We start from the raw sequence: 21828 nt of genomic DNA, 5'->3' as shown, positions 1-21828 counted from the left end.
TCATACATCACGGTTACATCATGAAAGGAGAGGTCTGGTGGCAGTAATCTGAGCATCCTGGACCCTGCCCCGTGGTTCTCCTTGCCCTCCACCAAACACCCATCAAGTGGAACAAAAGAGATATTTACATTTCCCTATTTCCCACCCTTTTGTCTTCATCTGGGTTTGTTATTTCTGGAATGGCTACCTGTCTGGCACTCAGGTATCAGGATGCCAGGAATTATCACTCAGGCAGGGGAGCTGCTGAGCAGCTGAGCTCACATGTCTAGATGAATTTCTGAAGTTTTCCCAGTGAGCCAGTACATAGAGACATTTATCAGTGAATTGTTAACATTTGGTATCGTGCAGCAAAGGCCCTTTGAATAGACAGGAAGAAACTGTGATGAAGTGTTTTGTGGGGACAAAAGTCACAAAAGCGATTGTGCTGATTTTGGTAGTGGGCTGCATGTGCATGGTATCTGCTGGAGGGGCAACCCCCCCCCCCAACCTATACATAAATTCCTGCAACAATTTTAATCAGGGTCACAAGGAAGGAAAGGGTGAAAGGACTGCAGTCCTGATTCTGCTCGAGAAGGGCTGCGCAGCTACTCCCATTTAAGAACAAAACACCAGGCGTATTGATGCAACGACACATTTAACACCAGGGTGCTACCAATGGCAAGTAGCCCCTGTCATGGCTTGGCTTGGCTGGGTGCTGCCGACGAGTCGGGGGGGGGCTCCAGCTGGGGAACCCCCCAAGGGAACAAAAAAGAGGCAGGAATCGCAGTCATCGGGAAGTCTCATCGGGAAGTTGTGGGTTGCTGCAGCCCCATACTGCCTGGCATTTGGGGCCAGCGGATAGCTCAGCTGGTTAGAGCTTGGTGCCGATAACGCCAAGGTTGCAGGTTCGATTCTCCGTATGGGGCAGCTGCATATTACTGCATTGCAGGGGGCTGGATTTAGATGACCCTCAGGGTCCCTGCTCCTGCCAACCTAGCAGTTCAAAAGCACGTCAAAGTGCAAGTAGATAAATAGGTACCACTCCGGCAGGAAGGTAAACGGCGTTTCCGTGCGCTGCTCTGGTTTGCCAGAAGCGGATTAGTCCTGCTGGCCACATGACCCGGAAGCTGTACGCCGGCTCCCTCGGCCAGTAAAGCGAGATGAGCGCCACAACCCCAGAGTCGGCCACGAGTGGACCTAATGGTCAGGGGTCCCTTTACCTTTTACAGGGTCCCTTAGGGACTCAGGTGGTGCTGTGGGTTAAACCACAGAGCCTAGGACTTGCCAATCAGAAGGTCGGCGGTTCGAATCCCCACGACGGGGTGAGCTTCCGTTGCTCGTTCCCTGCTCCTGCCAACCTAGCAGTTCGAAAGCACATTGAAGTGCAAGTAGATAAATAGGTACTGCTCCGGCAGGAAGCTAAACGGTGTTTCCGTGCGCTGCTCTGGTTTGCCAGAAGTGGCTTAGTCATGCTGGCCACATGACCCGGAAGCTGTACACCGGCTCCCTTGGCCAATAAAGCGAGATGAGCACTGCAACCCCAGAGTCGGTCACGACTGGACCTAATGGTCAGGGGACCCTTTACCCTTTACCTTTACAGGGTCCCTTCCAAACCTACAATTCTAAGATTCTATGCAGAATGGCTCTGTTTTCTCCTAAAACATTTTGCCCTAATGCTCTGCTCCTGATTAAATTGCTCAGAAACAATAGGAAACACTGCCATCTCTTGGTCACCGGGAAGAAGTGCAGGCTTCCAGATAAAGTTCCACCAGCGCAGAGGTTGCCGTCACCTACCGTTTTTTTTCACTCCATAAGACGCACCTGAACATAAGACGCACCTAGTTTTTAGAAGGGGAATGCAAGGGGGAAAAAATCTTTAAAGGGAGCTCTGAGCAGAGCCTCTATGCATCCCAGGCTCTGCTCAGTGCTCCCTTTCACGAGCCGCGTGAAGTTTGTGTGCGGCGCTTGCAGGCTTTTCCCTGAGGAGGGAGGAAAGCCCCCAAGAGCCGCGCACATGCTCCACGTGGCTCTTTTAAAGGGAGCACAGCTCTTGGGGGCTTTTCCGGGAGGTGGGGGAAGGGACTGAGGGGTTAAGCTAGAAGCTAGAACAGCGAGAGGGAGCGCTGCGCAGCGATCCCTCTAGCTGTTCTAGCTTCTGGCTTAGCCGCGCAGCCTGAATTCGCTCCATAAGACGCACACACCTTTCCCCTTACTTTTTAGGAGGGGAAAAGTGCATTTTATAGAGCGAAAAATACGGTAACTGCAGGCAGAAATGCAACAAAATCGGAACCATAGAATTGTAGAGCTGGACTAGGGTTTCCTAGTCCAACGCAGGAAACTTTTGGCCCAGCACAGGTCTCAAACCCGCAACCCTGAGATCAAGAGTCTTGTGCTCTACCGACTGAGCCAAAGGTTCCTTAAAACAACCTCCTTTACTGAATATTCATCCTGATTTTCTCGCCACAAAGCTTGTGTGTTCATTCGGATTTGCATGCAGGGGTTATTCGCCAGAGGAGGGGCTGTGTGGTATTGCAGTTAGAGCACCAGAGGAGAATCTGAGAGGCCTGGGTTCAAATTTCTATTTGGCCATGAAGCTCACTGCAGAAGGTCAATATTCAATGGCATCTCTGGGTAGGGCTGGGAAATAGTCCCTGCCTGACACCCTGGAGAGCAGCTGCCAATCAGTGCAGACAGTACTGAGCAAGATTAGACAATGGTCTGATGCAGTACCAGGCAGTTTTCCTGTATCACACAAGACCCTGCTTTTCATGCAAGTTTGGGTTTCTTTGGGTGCTGTTTGAAAATGCAGGGAGAGAGAGAGAAGGTAGAAGTTTGCTGAGCCAAACGACCTTCTTTGTGGGAAAATGATTGCTTGTACATAAGAGCATGAGCAGAGTTCTTATTATTGCAGAGTGATTTTACAGCACGAGATATTGCTAAGAGCATGATGGGCACGTGAACACCTCATGCTAGACTGATGATTGGCTCACGTAACATAACACTCTCTTTGTCTGTGGGCAAAAGCAAGGTTGCATTCCTTTGATTTGGTACCTTTGAGTACCAGGCAGAGAAAGCGCAGTGCTGGAGGAGAGAGGATGATCTGTTTTTTACTACACACAATAAACATGGCACGGCTGAAGCCAAAGCTTTTTCTTCAAGTCATCTTGGTGTGAGACTGATTTCTGACTGATTTTCTTACTGATGTCGAGCTGGATTCTCGACATTTGGTGCCCCGTGTGACTACCTTTGGACTCCACGTTGTTTCTCATCGTTCAGCGCTCACCACGCGTCTTTCATCCACTATGGATCCCGGTGAGTGCTCCCTTGGTACCCCGTGTATGTGATTCTGGACTACGTTAAGGACTTATCAGCACTCATCTCGCCCGGCAAGGGCTGCAGACGCGTCGTTCATCCACCTAGTGGATCCCTGGTGAGTGCTCCCAACCCCCCCTTTTTCTTTTGCCATTATGGGGCAGTCTCTCTCTCCACCACAGAAAAAGTTTTTTGAAGACCTTAAATCTCTTTTGGCCAGCAACAGCCTTCTTGTCTCAGATGCTGATATCGTGTCTCTTATAGAAGCATTGGATATTCACTGTCCCTGGTTTCCTCAGCATGGGAATTATAGTTTAAAAGACTGGGAAAAGATAGGACAATTTTTCCAAAACCATCCTCAGATTGATGTCAAAGTTTTGCATGCCTGCTGTAAGGTTTATAAGGCTATCTCAAGCCTAACTCCTACAAATCTCCTCCTGGCCGCTGCTTCAGCTCCTTTGCCCCCCCTCCCAGTCCTCATGCTGCCTTCAGAAGCACCATCTTATCAGCCTCCCAAACAGGCAGACATTTTTTCTCCTTCGGCTCCTGTCGTCCCTCCTCTGCATTCTTCGCATTCAGCACCCCCCATTTCCACTCCTCTCCAAGAAGAGACTCTTTGTACTGCTGCTCCGTTGCTGCCTTTTGATTCTGATACTCCAAATCTCTTTCCTGTGATTGCTCCTGCACCCCCAGCCCCCGTCATGCTGACCCAAACTGATGTTCTTGATGGGCTGACGGGAGGAGGCAATTTTCTTCCTATTGCCCAACAGTTGGCCCTTGATCCTATGTATTGGGCAGCCACCACAGCCTCAGCCCAAGAGGCTCTGGCCTCTGTCCCTGATGACAGGAATGAGCACGGTGGCCTATTGGGAAGCGTCAGACAGGGCCTTGCAAAGCCCTATGGACAATTTGTTGATCGCTTGTATAATACCTTCAAGCGGCAAGTTCAGGACCTGGCAGCACAAGACCTGACTGTACGCCAGCTTGCGTTCACTAATGTAAATGAGAACCATAAGCAACATCCTTTGATGTGCCCTTTGATGACAACATCAAATATAGCCATTGCTGATATCCTTACAGCCTGCCAGTCAGTGGGCACTGAGATGCACAAAGCTAGCCACGGCCTTGTCCTCCGCCGTGTCCCAAAATCCTGCAAAGGATAAAACCTGTTGGCTTGACAGTGGCTAAAGAAAAAATCCAGCGGACTTTACCTATTACGTACCTGGGACACAAGCTGACAGCATCTGCAGCCATTCCAGTTACGCCTCAACTACAGTTCCCTGATCATCTTAAACTGGTGGATTTACAACAAATTCTTGGACAGCTGAATTGGATAAAGAGTTATTTGGACCTGCCCACTTCCACTTTGTCTCCACTATTTTCTGCCCTTAAAGGACATAAGGATCCAGCAGACAAGATCACAGTCATTTCTTTTGATGCAGTCAACCCTAGAGGCCTGCATCCCCTGGCAATTTGGCAAATGGATGTCACCCACACGCCTTCTTTGGCTCCATTTTCTAAGGTACATCTCACTGTGGACACTGCCTCTGTGTCACCACGTTTCATTGGGCTTGGATTTTTGACTCAGCAGTACAAGGAGCAATACATCAGACTTATTTACAGCAAATGGGCTCCTGTATCTGCAGAAATGGTTGTGTGACTTCTTCTGGATTATGGTTTTTACATGCCAATAATCGAGCCACGAAATACCACGCAGGTTGCTCGGAAACAGCCATTGGACTAATTTACCATTCTCATCCTTATTGGCATCACTTGGATTTTACCCCCCAGATATATTTTTTTTTCTCTCCTCCCTCAGGAGTCCTGCCTTATGATGTGTTCACCTGAGCATGTACAGAGGGCTGTCTTGGAACTATTGTGGACTCTTGGCAAGGGAGGGGTGAGGGGATTTTAGTGTGTTCCAGTTGTTTCATTTTTGTGCTTTGGCATGGTTCCCGGACAGAAAGCAGATTGCAATATGGTTCTTTAACAGGGCCTGAGAAGACAATGGGCTCTGTTCTCGACCTTGTTGCAATCTTTTTAGTTACAGCAAGCGGAATATGCTTGAAGCGAAATATGCTTGGCTAGTGCTTTTTAGCTGCTGAGAAAAATGATTTAAAAAAAAAAAACTTTAAAAAGCTTTGAGCCTTTTTTGGTGGTGGTATTCTAGCATTCCAGTAAATGCTTCATTTAAGATTAGCAATAATATGAAGGACAATCGTATAAGTTTATCACCTGTGTTTTGTTGCTTGTAAAAATAGTGCCTTATTGTTTTCGTTTTAATCATAATAGTATATTTTTAGGTCATTATCCATATTGTAATTGGACCTATGAGTATGTTAATGGATCTTCTTATTTTTCTTAATATTACCACTATGAGTGATAGGCCGAAAGTCTCAGTTAATAATGTCACAACTTACATGACTTATGACCAACAGGCTGCGTGTAGAGATTTTTATGTTTGGTTCAACTGGATGAGAAAGAGCAGTAAATCTACATGTTTGCTTCAATCTGATTTATGGTTATTCTGTGGCAAATTGGACCGAAGCTTTTTTTTTAATTCTATCATCTTTGTTTTAAAAATAATTAAAAATAATTAACAAAAAAAAAAAGTCAGAAATGAGAGAAGTTGCTTTATAAACTTTTTATGCTTTAAATGTAATCTTTGCCTCTAAAGGTGGAATTTGTGCCTTAATTCATTTTCATTGTTGTATGTATATAACTTATCAATCAACCAATATCTCCACTACTATTGATTATATGGAACAAATGATAACCCATAATCCTTTGAATCCACCTGAAGGTTTTGATCCATGGGATTGGTTATTTTCTTGGTTGCCTAATGGATTATGGTTAAGAAAAATATTATTGATTGTAATTGCATGTATTGTTGGTTTTATTATTCAATGCTTGCTTTCTTTGATTTCCCAATATATTGCATGGTGGTTTCGACCAAGGCCCACCATAGGGGTTACAAGGGGAATTTATGTTGCAAAATATAAACGCTTAGGTAATGAGATATATGATTCTGATTAAGATTCCCTCTTATAATATAAACAAGAAAAGAGGGCATGTGGGAAAATGATTGCTTGTACATAAGAGCATGAGCAGAGTTCTTATTATTGCAGAGTGATTTTACAGCACGAGATATTGCTAAGAGCATGATGGGCACGTGAACACCTCATGCTAGACTGATGATTGGCTCACGTAACATAACACTCTCTTTGTCTGTGGGCAAAAGCAAGGTTGCATTCCTTTGATTTGGTACCTTTGAGTACCAGGCAGAGAAAGCGCAGTGCTGGAGGAGAGAGGATGATCTGTTTTTTACTACACACAATAAACATGGCACGGCTGAAGCCAAAGCTTTTTCTTCAAGTCATCTTGGTGTGAGACTGATTTCTGACTGATTTTCTTACTGATGTCGAGCTGGATTCTCGACACTTCTTTGCAAACTCGTTTTCATTTTCAACAGCACTGCAGAGAATCAGCAGAATGTTTGCTTTTTGAAAAACAGTTTGTAATTAGGGCTCTGATGGCCTTCTAATTCTTTTCTCTTCATATACATGCATCTCCCTCCCAATTATTTGCAATCAGAACAAAAATGTTCTTACTTTTTGCATCTTTTTTTTTTAAAAAGGAAAAATCGGGAGGCCCCATGGGAAAGCCTCTGTTGAGACACATAAGTAGATTCATGTAGAATTGGAGGGGGGAGACACTTGTGCTCCCCCCCACATTTGTTTGTTTGTTTGTTTAATGTATATACCACCATTCATCCATAGATCTCAGTGCGGTTCACAATATGTTGTTGGACTACAACACCCATCATCCATGATCACTGGATGTGTTGGCTGGCGATAATGGGAGCATTTTCAGGCTGAGGGAGCCAACATTTGTCCATAGACTAAACCGCTTCTGATGCAACGAAACACCGTGACGGAAACCAGAGCACACAGAAACGCCATTTACCTTCCTGCCACAGTGGTACCTATTTATCTACTTGCACTGGTGTGCTTTCGAACTGCTAGGTTGGCAGGAGCTGAGACAGAGCAACGGGAGCTCACCCTGTCATGGGGATTCGAACCGCCGACCTTCTGATCGGCAAGCCAAAGACGCTCGAACCACAGCGCCACCCACATCCCTACCTGTATTGTGCTCTTTCTTGGTGCCTACTGAAAACATTTTTCTTTAGACAAGCATATCCAGATGCTTTTTGTTTGTTGTTTGTTTATTATGGGTTCTTATCTTTTTGAATAATAGGTAAAGGTAAAGGGACCCCTGACCATTAGGTCCAGTCGTGACCAACTCTGGGGTTGCGCGCTCATCTCGCTCTATAGGCCGAGGGAGCCAGCGTTTGTCCGCAGACAGCTTCCGGGTCATGTGGCCAATATGACTAAGCCACTTCTGGCGAACCAGAGCAGCGCACAGAAACGCCGTTTACCTTCCCACTGGAGCGGTACCTAATTATCTACTTGCACCTTGACGTGCTTTCGAACTGCTAGGTTGGCAGGAGCAGGGACTAAGCAACGGGAGCTCACCCCGTTATGGGGATTCAAACCACCGACCTTCTGATCGGCAAGTCCTAGGCTCTGTGGTTTAACCCACAGCGCCACCCGCGTCCCTTTTGACGCATGCTAGTAATAATAATTATTTATTTATACCCCGCCCATCTGGCTGGGTTTCCCCAGCCACGCTCCCTTCCCAATGTTTCCAGCAACAGTTTTCAGAAGCATTACTGTTCCAACACACACACACACACAGCCACAAACTACCCATTAGGCTGCAGCGGTTCTTAATAAGTTGCTTGGGAGAAACCAGTCCTTGGAACGAATCCTGCTCAGAAGCCCATTAGCACATTAATTATAAGAGCCCAAATGGGATGTTGCTTATTATAACAAAGGAACAAGCCTGCAGCCGAGTCCAAAGAGTGATTGCTAATTGGAAGAACAAGCAGGAAACAAGTCCAATCTTACCCTCAAGCAAAGAAAATCATAATTGGAATGTCCTATTTCTCTCTCTCCTTCCATGATTCATAGTCCATCTGTCCCACTAGGACCCAGGCAGGTAACAGCTTTCATAACACCGTTCTGGTGAACATGCTGTAAACAAGAGCTGATGTAGCACAGCTGTGAAGAGCAGGAACTGGGCTCAGCCTTCCCCAACTCAGTGCCCTCCAGATGTTTCAGGCTGCCGCTGCAGCCACTATGGCCAGGATTTGGGGGGGGGGAGGAGTCGTGCACCACAACAGGCTTCCACCCTGGCCACCCCAGTTCTACTCAACTGCTTGTTTACAAAGCTATTGTACCACCAACCTTACTGTATACTTGCAAAACATGGACCACTTATAAACGCCATCTCCAACTCCTCAAAAGATTCCATCAATGGGTGTCTCCAAAAAAATGTACACATCACTTGGGAAAACAGGCAAACTAATCCCAGTGTACTGGAAGAAGCAAAGATCACCAGTATCGAAGCAACAATTCTTCAACATCAACTCCGCTGGACTGGTCATGTTGTGTGGATGCCTGATGATCGTCTTCCAAAGAAACTACTCTGTTCCAAACTTTAAAATGGAAAGCGTAATGCTGGTGGTCAACAAAAGAGGAAACTGGGAAACACTAGCCTGCGAGCGCTCCAGTTGAAGAACAGCCTTTACCAAAGGTGTCATGGACTTTGAAGACACTCGAACTCAGGACGCAAGGGAGAGACGTGCTAGGAGGAAGGCACGCTTGGCAAATCCACACCGTGATCAACTCCTGCCTGGAAACCTACTGTCCCCACTGTGGAAGGATGTGTGGATCCAGAACGTGTGCAGCCACTTACAGACTTATTTGTCAGGTGTGCATGCAGGAGCCAGGCCCTGTGACCAATAGGACTCTGCAGGACTGGAGCCTTCCTAAGTTTGTTCTGAAGAGGCAAGGTGTGGCCACACAGGTAAGGCCGCTTGGTAACTCACAGCCCCTGGTGACAAGAGCCAGGAAGGGATATAAGGTCAGCATTTCCCTTCGGCTCTTTGCCACAGCAACACGCTTCCTGCGTTTGGCTTCTTGCTTCCTGGTCCTTGAACCTCCGCTTCGTGACTCCTTGCTTCTTGATCCACAGACCCTTGACTTCGTGTCTCCCTGCTCTCTGACCCTCGGACTCTTGGCTTCCTGACTCCTGGCTTCTAGACCCCCGTTCCTGCTCCCACCCCGCCATCTTGCCCCCGATCCTGACATCCCCTGCCGGGACTTCGACTGCCCATGAACCGGACCGTGACATCATTGTTAAAACCATGTTTATGGAAGACAATCTTACTCGGCTACAAGTGATCGCCAAAGGAGGAGGAGGAGAAGAAGACTCAACTGGGTAGAGACGAATGGTGGTTCAGTAAAACTAGGAATGCTGTGCATAGTTAAACTATGGAACTCCCTGCCACAGGGATGACCACCAACCTGGATAGTTTAAAAGTGGGCTGGACAAAATCAGGGAGGACAAACTGCCCATGGCTACTAGCCAGGATGGTGATCCTACGCCTCCACAGCTGGAAAGCAAAAGAGGTTCTTTTGTGCTTGGGTTTCCCACAGGCTTCTAGTTGGCCTCTGTGAGAACAGGATGGTGGACTAGATGGGCCACTAGAAGATCCAGCTGTTTCTTCTACTTTATTTCCTGTTAAATCCCTTTATCAATATAAGTTTTTATTAAGACCTTTCCTGATATATTACAGTAAAAGAGCAACTAATCTAAACAAAAACATAAAAGGGGGGGTTGTCTTTCACAGATAAATCTTAACTTTTATTTTTATTTTATTTTATTTTTATTATTACTCTTTTATTTTGACAAAGTAATAAGTATAAATAAGAATAAAAATGTGCACCCCACCACTGAGTCCATTCCATTGGAACTATGCAGCCTCCCAAAATTTCAACACCTCTTGCGATGGTTTGACCCCTTCCTGTTTTAACAGTACAAATTCTACAAACACCCTCCATATCTCCTCAAAATCATTTCTCCTGCGTATTCCCCGTATTACCTTAATGGCACATGTTGATTTATCATTAATAGCTATGTCCCACACCTCTTGATAAATCTTAACTTGTCCCATGCAGAGGAAGGTAGACCCCCACCAGCTCTCACCTTTCTTCTCCCATCCTCCCATCCTGGGAGATCTCTTCTTCCCTGCCTCTCACACAGGGTCCTTCGACAACTATCCATCACTTCTCCACACATTAACCAACAGAGGTGTTTTCCATCAGCTACTCCCTGATCCGTTCGGCTGGAGGTACCAGGGTCTGACTGTGTGCACCTTCTGTGTGCAAAATGTAAGCCCTACTGTTCTGTCCTGGTCAGGCATCCTTACCTCTGAGATGCTCCTCTCGCGAGATCTCACGGGGGCTGTCCGAGCTCCTGTGAGATCTCGCGAGAGCATCCCAGTGCCCCTGCGCTGAGCGGGACTTGCACAGTAAGCAAGGAGGAGAGTTCAAAAACTGGCTCCACACCGGGAAAACTCAGCGCAAAAAGAGCTTAAATGTGTGCATGTAATCTGGACAATTTCAACCAGTGCAAAGTCAAAACGCACAAGTTAACTGAGATTGTACTGGACCTGGGAACGTGATAAGGTCCTGTATACCTGAAGGAGCGTCTCCACCCCCATCGTTCAGCCCGGACACTGAGATCCAGCGCCGAGGGCCTTCTGGCGGTTCCCTCATTGCGAGAAGTAAGGTTACAGGGAACCAGACAGAGGGCCTTCTCAGTAGTGGCGCCTGCCCTGTGGAACGCCCTCCCAGCAGATGTCAAAACAATAAACAACTATTTTACTTTTAAAAGAGAACTGAAGGCAGCCCTCTTTAGGGAAGTTTTTAATGTCTGATGCTGTACTGTTTTTAATATTCAGTTGGAAGCCGCCCAGAGTGGCTGGGGAAACCCAGCCAGATGGGCGGGGTATAAATAAATTATTATTATTATTATTATTATTATTATTATTATTATTATTATTATTATTATTATTACCGAAGTCAAACCAGCGGTCCACCAGACTGTTGTCCACCCTAGTGTTTCTCAAACTTAGGTCCCCAGCTGTGGTTGGACTATAACTCCCATCATCCCCAGCTAGCAGGGATCATGGGAGTTGTAGTCCAACCGTAGCTGGGGAACCAAGCTTGCAAAACACTGACTCTCCAGGCAGGAGGGTTTCTCCCAGCCCTACCTGCAGATGCTAATGGGGACTCAACCGGGGACCTTCTGCACGTAGAGCAGGTGGTCTGGCGCTGAGATCCGAGGCCTTAACATAGGTACCTTCTGATTCCAGCCTATCAAGCTCATAGGTTGCAGCCGTGGTGATCCGGTGCGTGGCTGGGTCAGTGGTCCTCTTCGTCAAAGACGCCAAGGTCGGCGGAACTGTCATGGCTTCGGTCGCTCCTGGAATCCCTTCGTCCTGCGTTCTCTGGTCCCCCAGAGTTGCAGGAGAGCTGGCAACAGAAATATCTTCCTCCTCCTCTCCGCTAAGGGCAGTGACGGACCCTGTGCAAGAGGAAGAGAAAACAGGAGATTGGTGTATACCCAACACCCACATGGATAATGAGCACAAACCCATGTGTGATCTCATTTTTATTTTTACTTCTTCCGTCTTGTTGTGTTGTTATAATTTAATCCTTGTTCAGCTGATTCTTTTATTATTTCCTTGCTTACCCCTGCACAAGGGGAACAGGGGGTATAGGGAAAATAAAAAAAAAATTCCTTCCAGTAGCACCTTAAAGACCAACTAAATTAGTTCTTGGTATGAGCTTTCGCGTGCATGCACACTTCTTCAGATACACATTCAGTGTGTATCTGAAGAAGTATCTGAAGAAATGTGTGTTTAAGGTGCTACTGGAAGGAGGTGCTACTGGAAGAAATTTTTTTATTTTGACTATGGCAGACCAACACGGCTACCTATCTGTAACAGGGGGTATAGGGGAATTTGAAATATTATTTATAATATAAAAGCTTTAGTATAAAATTTCTAACTGTGTTGTATTTGTATACAGCAAAGGGAAGTTTAGAGTAATTAGGTATATTTCATTTTAGTTAATTATGTAATAGGTTTATGTTAGAAAATGAATATGGATGTTGAATTTGATGTTTGTAATTTTTCTTCTTTCGGTTTTGGAAATAAATAAAAAAAGGATAATGAGCACAAACTAGCCCAAGAGCATCACAAGCAACGTCCAGGGTGGCAGAAGAGGCTATGTTGTCTATTAATATCCTTTCTAACTTGCGCTAGCAAGTTTCTTTATGTAGCAGAGTTTACATTCCCTTTTCATACATGCACAGCAGATAGCTGGTTGCAGGCTTGTGTAAGCCTCTCACTATTATACAATTCAGTATTGAATTGTATGTTCCTGGTAAGTTCCCTCTAATCGCTCTTAAAAGAATAAAGACACGACAATCTTATTCAAAGTCAATAAAAGATGTTTACTCACATCAGTTCACAGTTGGATTCCTGAAGGCAGACTTAAGTTACAAATATGTACATGTGGATCTACCCCATATGGGGGAATAATCCCAGTGCTTCTGCTAGCTGAGAAGCTAGCAGAGCATTCCTAGCTAAGAAGCTGGTCAAATGAAGAAGGAAGTGAAAAAGAGGGAGAGAGTGCGGCGTGACTTGTCCTTTTGTTACCTGGACAGATAAGGTCACGCCCACCTCTAGTCACATGCAAAGGAAGGATGCTCCAGCCAGTAGGAAACAGGAAGTTTTTGACTGGCTGGACCAAACATTCCCTCGCATGTCTTCTCTAGCATTACAAGGAATGTTGTACTTGACTTCTCTCAGTGGATTACATCCCACAGATGCTATTAACTAAGGCAACTTTATGCCATACTAGAGTTTAAGAACAAAGTATTCTCCCAAAGGATTTGTCATCATCATGAGTCAGTCGTCCTGGTTCAAGCTGAGCTGTCCTGCCTAGTCTGGCATTCTCTTCTGAGGAGCAGCCAGACAGATTATTTGTTTGCGGCATTTATCTTCTTTTAATTTCCTTTAGTGATTTGAGTGGTGCTTTTTTTGGGGGGGGGATAAAGAATGAGCTGCCGGCATGCGTATCTTGATAAAAATGCCGTGGCAGCCATCCCAAAATGGCTGGAACAGGGAGCCAAAAAATTTGGGACCAGTGAGTCACCAAAAATAAAGGCATAAACATATACCGTATTTTTTGCTCTATAAGACACACTTTTCCCCTCCTAAAAAGTAAGGGGAAATGTGTGTGCGTCTTATGGAGCGAATGCAGAGGGGAGGCTCTGCTCAGCGCTCCCTTTAAAGAGCCGCGTGGAGTGGGGGGGGCTCTTGGGGGCTTTTCCAGCATGAGTCTGACCAAACTGTGGGAGGCGGTGGAAGACAGGAGTGCCTGGTGTGCTCTGGTCCAGGGGGTCACGAAGAGTCGGACACGATTAAACAACAACAACAACATGCTTATTGCATTTATAAATTTTAAATTTATTGTTGTACATTGTTTTAACTGTTTGTTCTCTTTCTGGGATTGTACCCCCAAGTGTGTTTTATAAGCTGGTCTCTGACCGTAATAAATTATCTATCTATCTCTCTAAGAAATCTCTAACAGTATGAGCTGTTCGACAGGGGAATGGTCTCCCTCAGGAGAAGGTGGAGTCTCCTTCCTTGAAGGTTTTAAAGCAGAGGTTGGGTGTCCACCTGCCATGGATGATCTAGTTGAGATTGGACAAGATGACACTCAGGATTCCTTCCAACTCTATCATTCCATGCTTCTATGACAGCCATCCCCAGATGTTTTGGGACTACAACTCCCATCATCCCTAGCTAACAGGACCAGTGGTCAGGGATGATGGGAATTGTAGTCCCAAAACATCTGGAGGGCTGAGTTTGGGGATGCCTGTTCTATGACAAGCAAAAAGATAACATGCTGAGAGGGTAGGACGCAATTTTTAAAACACACCAGATCTGCTTTTATATGCAGGAAACACAATGTTTAACTGCCAAAAGAACATGGAATGAGCCAAAAAGTTTATCTCTAAAGTGGGAGGTCAAAGCACCAGGAATCACACGCTCCAGCTATGAGTTCTGGTAGAGGCTATTACCCAGCTCCCTGTGGGGATTTTCACTTGTAAACACTGTGTGTGTGTGTGTGTGTGTGTGTGTGTGTGTGTGTGGTTTAGTCATTTAGTCGTGTCTGACTCTTCGTGACCCCCTGGACCAGAGCACGCCAGGCACTCCTGTCTTCCACTGCCTCCCACAGTTTGGTCAAACTCATGCTGGTAGCTTTGAGAACACTGTCCAACCATCTCGTCCTCTGTCGTCCCCTTCTCCTTATGCCCTCCATCTTTCCCAACATCAGGGTCTGTGTGTGTAAATGCCTTCAAATGAATACTGTATAATAGCATAAAGGTCCCGGGCCCTAAGGAAGTCAGACTATCCTCCACCAGGGCCAGGGCCTTCTCAGTGGTGGCTCCGACCTGGTGGAATGCTCTGTCCCACAAGACTAGGGCCCTGCAGGACTTGATCTCCTCCCACAGGGCCTGTAAGACAGAGCTATTCCGCCTGGCCTTCAATTTGAATTAGCCTGATCCTCTATTCCCTTTTCCCCTTTCCTCTTCTATGAAGAAACCCTTTCTGGGACCCCACATTTAAATTCTTCCCTGGCCCTTGCTGGCCCTAGTAGGACCAACTTGGCCCTGGTGATCATTTGATGTCTACTGATTGAGTCCCCTCCCCCCAAAATGACCCCTGAATTTTTGAATTTTATTGATATCGATGCTGCATTTTATGTTGTACTTTATGCTGTTTTATTATTTTTTTAAGTCTCATTTTAATCCATGTTTTATATTTGCTGTTAGCCGCCTAGAACCCGGTTTTAAAACGGGGACGGGCGGGGTATAAATAAAAATTTATTATTATTTATTATTATTATTATTCAAAGACTTCTCTGTGGTGATCCCAAGGAGCTGGTCTGAGCCACACCAAGGGCCCATCGCTAACAGATTACCGTCAGAGTCCCCACGCAATTAGTTTGCTTCCAGCAAGCTTAATTATAAATGCATCCCTATTAAATATTTTATCAGCGCGGTAAGAAAGATGTTCCCCTTGGTTTTTTAAATTTTCCCTCTCCAAAGTGTTTTCGTAAAAAGATTTAGAACCTAAAGGAAAGTTAAGAAATTTTATTTTAATTGGAATACTGTGGTTTTTTTAAAAAAAATGATACCAGAAAACTGCTACATTTTAATTACAAGGACATTCAGATGGGAGGGTTCAGAGGAAGCCCAAAATATGTTTATGGGGTTAGAAATCTAAATAATAATTAATTTGTGTTGTTTAGGTGATTAGGTTGTTTAGGTATTTAGGTACCTTGTTTTTTTGTTTATCTTGTCTTTTTTCTTTTGTTTTTTCTCTGTTTTTCTTTTGTTGTGATATGTGTTATATCTGTAAGAAACTTAATAAAAATTATTTTTAAAAAAACCACAAAGGGTTCCGTTTTCGTGCACTGCGAGGCAAAGTGAACCAAACCTCCGGGGAAGGCGCTGGGCACATAGCTGTCAAGTGTCCCTTATTTGAAGGGACAGTCCCTTATTCCAGCGCCATGTCCCGCTGCTGTCCCTTATTGATGGATGTCCCTTAAATGTCCCTTAAATGATGTCCTTTAAATTTCAAAGGAAGCAGCTCCTCTCCCTCCCTCCCTCCCTGCCGGCCAGGGAGGAGGAAGGCTCCAACTGTGTTGCTTGGCTGTGTTGCTCACCCAATAAGAAGTCTAAGAACGACTGGGGGTGGCGCTTGCATGCCTTGTGTGTGGCTAGTTAATGCAAGCTGAGGAGGTTTTTGAATGCTGGACGCCATTTTGTTGCACGTGCCGCTGCAAACTTTGCAGTGCAAAGCCAGGCCGGGGGAGCCATCTTAAGTTGAGGCTGCATAGGCCTTGTGGTGCATGTGATTCAGATTCTAGTCAGTTGAACCTCTGGTTACAAAGTTGGTTGGACAGTGTTCTCAAAGCTACCCAGCATGAGTTTGACCAGACTGCAGGAGGACAGGAAGACTGGAGTGCCTGGAACAGGGGAGGCTGCAGGTCCCTTATTTTGGCTGCTGGTCCCTTATTTTCAAATCTGTAAGTTGACAGCTATGCGCTGGGCTGAAATGCGAGCTCAGATCTCAGTTGGATCCTCTGCCTTTATAGCTTGGAACATGCAAATGGAAGCAGGAGCTGAGAATAGGACTACATCCTATATCAGTGGTGCAGAAACTCTGGCCCTTGGGCCTAATTCGATGCACCAGACTCCCTGTTTGGCCCTCTGCATGACAGTGGGTGGCGCTGTGGGTTAAACCACAGAGCCTAGGACTTGCCTATTAGAAGGTCAGCGGTTCGAATCCCCACGACAGGGTGAGCTCCCGTTGCTCAGTCCCTGCTCCTGCCAACCTAGCAGTTCGAAAGCATGTCAAAGTGCAAGTAGATGAATAGGTACCACTCCGGCGGGAAGGTAAACGGCGTTTCCGTGCGCTGCTCTGGTTCGCCAGAAGTGGCTTAGTCATGCTGGAAACATGACCCGGAAGCTGTATGCCGGCTCCCTCGACCAGTAAAGCAAGATGAGCGCTGCAACCCCAGAGTCGGCCGTGACTGGACCTAATGGTCAGGGGTCCCTTCACCTTTACTTATGACATCCTGTAGTAGATAGGTAGCCGTGTTGGTCTGCCATAGTCAAAATAAAAAAATTCCTTCCAGTAGCACCTTAAAGACCAACTAAGTTAGTTCTTGGTATGAGCTTTCGTGTGCATGCACACTTATCTGAAGAAGATAAGTATCTGAAGAAGTATCTGAAGAAGTGTGCATGCACACGAAAGCTCATACCAAGAACTAACTTAGTTGGTCTTTAAGGTGCTACTGGAAGGAATTTTTTTATTTTGATTATGACATCCTGTATGATGTCAGGTGCGCAGAGCAGTTCCAGCAGAGGCCAGAACCTCTGCCGGCGCATAAAATCAGCTGACAGTTGGCGGTTGCAACAGGCTGTGCCTTTGCCCGCACCACTGGATCTCACACTACGCAGGGAAAAGAAAACGGTTCACTAAGATTGAATGTTTAATTATTAAGATACAAAATTACAATCTCAATAATAAAGTTACAAAATAATAGCAAGGAAGTCACGCACGGGTGGAGGGAAGACACAGGGCAAGAAATAAGAAATGGATAAATGTGGGTACATAATGAAATGTGAAAATGTGAATTTAGGAATATAATGTATATGTACCAATGTGTAAAGATTTCATATATGTATTGTGACATTAATAATAAATAAATTAAGTGGGGGCGGGAAGGAAAACGGTTCACATGACATTGTCGGGATGCTAAGATGATTGGCAGCTGCGTGACCCGGCACACCTGTCAAGGGTAGCGCACAAGGGGCGCAGAATATAAGTCTCAAATTCAACTGTAGGTCTCAAATTTTGAACTGAGGAATAGGCAACAGTTGCCTGTCTGTTCTCTGTGGCACCATGTCAGCTGCCCAGACAAGGCAATTAGCAAAAATTCAGTTCAGCATTGCCTCTGGAGACTGTTTAGGTCATATATCCTGTAGTTCCAATGACTTGACTTTCCTCCTGCTATATACTTCCTGTATCTCTTCAGACATCCAGTCTGACCATCCAAAGAGCTGAGCCTGAGAACACACCTTTCCACAGGTTTCGCTCACCCAACCTCAGCTTGCCTTGCTTAGCCTTATTCCACCTGCCTCCCTTCCACCCCCATCCTTTGTACATTATATTGGAAGTCCGTCCCACAATGCTTCCAAATAAATGTGCATAAAACGGCACTCTTAGCCAGCCGGCCTTTTCAGCGCATCACCTCAGCCACCATCATTCCTAAGTCATTTCTTGGGGATGACAGTGGTTCAAATCTATTCTAAACAAGAAATTTGGGCTGAATTTTGAATCCTTAGGTGTTTCGGTTTTTCAGACACACTCTCATGATGATTACAGATATCTGTGTGCATTTCCCATTGTGATTTCAGGGTAGAAGCCAGTTATCAGCAGGTGGCAGGGACCTTTAGACTTGCAGAAGTACCACAAAATCTTTAGGAGAAACACCCTAAAAGAGTGAGGGGAGGAACCCCCTCAAAACAGCCTGACAAGAACTGAATCATAGAATCATAAAGTTGGAAGAGACCAAGCAGGAAACACCATCAGAGCACTCCTCTGCTTAAAGACCTCCAAAGGAGGAGACTCCACCACACTCCTTGGCAGCAAATTCCACTGTCAAACAGCTCTTACTGTCAGGAAGTTCTCCCTAATGTTTAGGTGGAATCTTCTTTCTTGTAGTTTGGATCCATTGCTCCGTGTCCGCTTCTCTGGAGCAGCAGAAAACAACCTTTCTCCCTCCTCTAGGTGACATCCTTTTATATATTTGAACATGGCTATCATATCACCCCTTAACCTCCTCTTCTCCAGGCTAAACATGCCCAGCTCCCTTAGCCGTTCCTCATAAGGCATCGTTTCCAGGCCTTTGACCATTTTTTGACCAACTGAGGATGCTCGGTGGGGGAGGAATACTGATTATTGGCAGAGGTAGGAAATAACCTCTTGCGCAGGATCATAGAGTTGGAAGGGACCCCGAGAGTCATCGAGTCCAACCCCCTGCAATGTAGGAATCTCAACTAGAGCATCCATGGCAAATTATTATTATTATTATTATTATTATTATTATTATTATTATTATTATTATTATTTATTTATATCCCGCCCTCCCCAGCCTAAGCCAGGCTCAGAGCTGCAAACAACAATAAAAGTAACACAATTTAAATAAAATCACAATCAATTGATTGAAATACATTCTAAAACCAATTCACTCTAAAATCAGTTCAAATCAAATTAATGGCAACCATTGGGCTAGAGTTCTGTGAAGATTGCCAAAGGCTGTGCCTTGGCCAAAGGCCTGGTGGAACAGCTCTGTCTTGCAGGCTTGCGGAAAGATGTCAAGTCCTGCAGGGCCCTAGTCTCTTGTGACAGAGCGTTCCACCAGATTGGGGCCACGGCCGAAAAACCCCTGGCTCTGGTTGAGGCCAGCCTAACCTCCCTGTGGCCCGGGACCTCCAAGATGTTTTTGTTTGAAGACTGCAAGGTCCTCTGTGGTCCTCCTCCCAAGGGAGTCTGTCCCGCTGTCGAAAAACTCCAGAAAGTTCTTCCTAATATTGTTGCTGTTTGTTGGTTTAGTCATAGAATCAGAGTTGGAGGCATCCTAATTGCTATACAGAACCAAAGAAGGAAGGCCAAATGAACTGAAGTCTTTCAGCATGGATGGAAGGCCTGGTGACTGGCTATACGATATTATCTACACTGATTGGACTACTGCAATGCACTCTATGTGGGGCTACGTTTGATGGTGACCTGGAAACTACAGCTAATCCAGAATGTGGCAGCTAGACTGGTGACTGGGAGCAGCCGCCAAGACCGTATAACACCGGTCTTGAAAGACCTACATTGGCTCCCAGGATGTTTCCAAGCACAGTTCAAAGTGTTGGTGCTGACCTTGAAAGCCCTGAACGGCCTCAGCCCAGTATACCTGAAGGAGCATCTCCATCCCAGTCGTTCAGCCCAGACACCGAGGTCCAGCTCCAAGGGCCTTATGGCTGTTCCCTCCCTGCAAGAAGTGAGGTTACAGGAAACCAGGCAGAGGGCCTTCTTGGTGGTGGCACCCAAAGCAGCAGCAGCGAGCGGCAGGCTCAGCTCTGCGCTGGGCAGTTTTTTCCTGGCGCGGAGCTGAGCCGGCCCCCTGTTGCTGCCCAACATATTAGGCGACTGGGCTTATAAGGCAAATCCCCAAATTGCAGCTGCCAATTTGGGGGGTCATCTAATACGCCCAGTCGCCTAATACGCCGGAATCCACGGTATTTACCATCTCAAAGGAATGGCCAGCCTACCCAGAAAAGGCAATCTGATAAGGCATTATCAGGTATCCTGGCAGGCAGGAGAGAAGCAACACACTCAAATTTCTGCTGGGGACCACCTCTTTCTGAGATGTATGTAAGATGTTTTGGGGGGTGGTCTTGAGCTACAGGGCAAGCAATTTCAAAAGTCTATATAAAAGCTTGCGCACCATTGTTCCGAGTTCCTCTCCTCCCTCCCTGCGTGGGGGGAATGGGAGACCCTGTTGCAACAGTTTAAGAAAGATCAGGCTGCTTTGCTTCTCAATATTCTCTGGTTGGCCTCTATTATTTTCTCCTACCGATAGAAAACCTACATAAGGACTCTATACGGGCTCTTAGATACCCCATAAGGGAAAGAGAACAGTATTTTTTTTTATAACACAAGCTGTGGGCTGGACCATGTATCAAGAAGTGTGTTTTTTTATGTTTGCTGGTTTATCGTGTTTTTGCATATACAGTGGACACTTGGGTTGCGAACGTGATCCATGCGGGATGCATGTTCGCAACCCGCAGCTTTCGCAACTCGCAGTGGCGCGTCTGCGCATGCACGGGTTGCAATTCAGCGCAATTTAGCACTTCTGCGCATGCGCAGCCACCGAAACCCGGAAGTAACCCGTTCCGGTACCGTTTCGGCAGTCCGCAACCCAAAAAAAACACAACCTGAAGTGGCTGTAACCCGAGGTATGACTGTATTGGAAGCTGCCCAGAATGGTTAGGGCAACCCAGCCAGATGGGCGGGGTATAAATAATAAAAGTAATATTATTATTATGGAGTCACGGCCAAGAAGAAAGAAAGAAGAGTCTACCAACCTTTTGCATCCGGTGTTTTAAGAACAGGCAAACTAGTGGCAAGGAGGAAAGCGGCAGCCACAGAGTCGTCTGGCAGCTGGGAGATTCTGAAAGCTGTTGGTGTTTCTCCCTCCATCACCTTCTCTGGCCCTGCGGCTTGCTGGGTGCTAAAGTCGCCTTGTGTCACAGCTGGAAGAAGCACGGCACCTGCCTCGTGGAAGGATGTTGCTGCCCCAGGAGTAACGCCTGGTGGGTGTGGGGTGGGAAACACAGAAGATAAAATATCTGTTACTGGACCGACCCATTTAGGGAAAGCCGAATGCATTGAGAGCACCCTTATTCATTCATTCATTCATTCATTCATTCATTTTCTATTCTTTTTAAAATGTATTTGGAAGAATCTGATTTCCTAGGTCCATTCCGGTCGGAGTTTAGGCCCGGTTTTGGCACAGAAACTGTATGATGTGTCCCTGTTAATTCTCCTCCACCTCTCAGTGGCTTTCGATACCATCGACCACGGTATCCTAATGGAACAGCCGTCCGAACTAGGGGTGCGTGACACCATTTTGCAGTGGTTCCAGTCCTACTTGGATAGACATTTCCAGAAGGTAATACTTGGGGTGCAACTACTCTATTCCGAACTTAAAAATGGAATATGTAGTGCCAGTGGTCAACAAAAGAAGAAGGAGAAGAAGAATTTGGATTTGATATCCCGCTTTATCACTACCCGAAGGAGTCTCAAAGCGGCTAACATTCTCCTTTTCCCTTCCTTCCCCACAACAAACACTCTGTGAGGTGAGTGGGGCTGAGAGACTTCAGAGAAGTGTGACTAGCCCAAGGTCACCCAGCAGCTGCATGTGG

The 21828-nt window shown here is 46.1% G+C and overlaps 2 protein-coding genes and 1 long non-coding RNA gene across 6 annotated transcripts in view; 1 reads left to right on the top strand and 2 right to left on the bottom strand.

Moving 5' to 3' along the window:
* The window catches only part of LOC308587474, a 306756-nt gene that overhangs the window by 61887 nt on the left and 223041 nt on the right, over positions 1 to 21828 (bottom strand). The window lies entirely within an intron of this gene.
* The window catches only part of TBPL2 (TATA-box binding protein like 2), a 119227-nt gene that overhangs the window by 34202 nt on the left and 63197 nt on the right, over positions 1 to 21828 (top strand). The gene's annotated exons all lie outside the window — the stretch shown is intronic.
* The window catches only part of ARMH4 (armadillo like helical domain containing 4), a 71056-nt gene that overhangs the window by 31208 nt on the left and 18020 nt on the right, over positions 1 to 21828 (bottom strand). For 2 of the 4 annotated variants that reach the window (XM_081192119.1, XM_081192117.1), the window contains exons 3-4: positions 20989 to 21213; positions 11563 to 11787 (exon numbers count right to left, since the gene is read on the bottom strand). In XM_081192119.1, the coding sequence (XP_081048245.1) occupies positions 11563 to 11787; positions 20989 to 21213 (450 nt within the window). Of the gene's footprint in view, positions 1 to 11554; positions 11788 to 20988; positions 21214 to 21828 lie in introns of all 4 variants that reach the window. The other 2 variants (XM_081192116.1, XM_081192118.1) reach the window with 2 other exon arrangements.

This window comes from Podarcis bocagei, assembly GCF_964188305.1.
Source record: "Podarcis bocagei genome assembly, chromosome: 1".
In the NCBI taxonomy this organism is placed as follows: Eukaryota; Metazoa; Chordata; class Lepidosauria; order Squamata; family Lacertidae; genus Podarcis; species Podarcis bocagei.
Note: the sequence above shows the minus strand (reverse complement) of the source record. Positions and strands in the feature narration are given on the sequence as shown.